We start from the raw sequence: 1,810 nt of genomic DNA on the forward strand, positions 1-1,810 counted from the left end.
CGGGGTTGATTAAATAAGTACCAGTTACGCACTGGGGTCGATGTAATCGAGTTAATCCGTTAGTCTGTTCTTGTTTGTTCCCTCTATGTTTAGCCCCTTGTGGGCAATAACGAAATAGGTATTTCGTCTGACTTTACGTTCTGAGTTCAAATTCAGCCGAGGTCGACTTTGCCTTTCATCCTTTCGGGGTTGATTAAATAAGTACCAGTTACGCACCGGGGTCGATATAATCGACTTAATCCGTCTGTCTGTCCTTGATTGTCCCCTCTGTGTCTAGCCTCTTGTGGGCAGTAAAGAAATAAGAAACTATGGCAAGACAGACACTGGAGTTCAATGCAGTCTTCTAGTTAGTCAGATCTTGTCAAACTGTCCAACCCTTACCAGCATGGAATACAGATGTCAAATAATGACGATGATAATGACTGGAGTTACACAGCTATACAAAACATTGAGATCATGCAGAGTAAGCAGAAAACAATAGTGTCCTTACAGTTTCTTTGTTGTCACCTATTCTTGTCACACGTTTTGGCCAGGTAGATCTGATCTGTTGTTCAGGGTGTATATAGCTCTGAAGTTGCTTAAACTTGTCATTGATGTTCTCTAAATTGACTCGTAACTCCTCAAATATCACTGAAGACAGAGCAACCTGATGAAAGAAAGGAAGGTATTCAGGACTAGAACAACAACAACAACAACAACAACATTAAAAACATGTTTTTATAACTGAAGTGGCATGATGGCTAGGAGATTAATCTGCTTGACCACAAGGTCAAAACTTTTAGATCTTGCTACAACTTGTGTTGTAACCATGGCTAAAATATCTAGTTATGTTTGCTTTAGTTTCTCTAAGTTCAGTGAAAGCCAGGTTCCACTTCAACTTCACAGATGTGTGGTTAAAGGTAGGGAGAGCATTCAGCTGTATTAACCCTTTAGTATTCAAACAGGCCATATCCAGCCCAAATATTCTACCTGTTTCATGTTCAAACTGGCCAGATCTGGCCTCTCACACCTACCCTACAATGTCATTCTAAATATATACAATCACATCATCAAAATCTCAAAGCTAAGAGATAAGACATGATTAACTGAAAACAATGTGAATAAACCTGAATACTAAAGGACTAAACTGTTCCTCCAACAAATAAACCACCACTCACTTATGCAAGAATAGAAAAAGGGATAGAGCTCTAAGTATTTTATAAAAAAAACAAACATTGTTTTGGTTAAGTCTTGGATATTATTAACTCTTTACTTAGTACACAAGATCAACTTTTGTAGTGAAACAAAGTTCGCTAATACTTATTTTAAAAACCCTAACTCGATAGGACATACTTGACTATGGTAAGGTTTGAACCCAGAGTTTAGAGGTTATTATACTAAAATACTATATACATTTAGTTTGGTGCACTTACTATTGGTGATATCCATATACCTTAAAACGGGCCACGAGAGAATTTGAATCCAGCCCTCAAAGACAACAAAACACTCAAAGACAACAAAACACTCAAAGACAACAAAACACTCAAAGACAACAAAACACTCAAAGACAACAAAACACTTATCTTCATTAGTTAGGCAATTAACTCTTGTTAATTAACTGAGATATGTCGCTTTATAGTATCTGTTTACAGATGGGTTGATCTCACTCAGTCATTGTCTAATGTTATTTGGCACAGACACAACGCAATATTGGTGAGGGGATAAAAAAACAGTAGCCAAACACCTAACAACCAAGGAACTGAGTTCTCATGTTGAGGAGAATAAAGTAGTATAGAATCAACACAACTAGATACAAAGAAGTCTATGTCAT

The 1,810-nt window shown here is 37.1% G+C and overlaps 1 protein-coding gene across 3 annotated transcripts in view; it reads right to left on the minus strand.

The window, feature by feature from the left end:
* LOC106874788 (centrosomal protein of 164 kDa) overlaps positions 1-1,810 on the minus strand; it is a 105,782-nt gene that overhangs the window by 17,911 nt on the left and 86,061 nt on the right. For all 3 annotated transcript variants that reach the window (XM_014922644.2, XM_052975154.1, XM_014922652.2), the window contains one exon: positions 491-646. In XM_014922644.2, coding sequence (XP_014778130.1) covers positions 491-646 — 156 coding nt within the window. The remainder of the gene's footprint in view (positions 1-490; positions 647-1,810) is intronic.

This window comes from Octopus bimaculoides, chromosome 20 (genome assembly GCF_001194135.2).
Source record: "Octopus bimaculoides isolate UCB-OBI-ISO-001 chromosome 20, ASM119413v2, whole genome shotgun sequence".
NCBI lineage: Eukaryota > Metazoa > Mollusca > Cephalopoda > Octopoda > Octopodidae > Octopus > Octopus bimaculoides.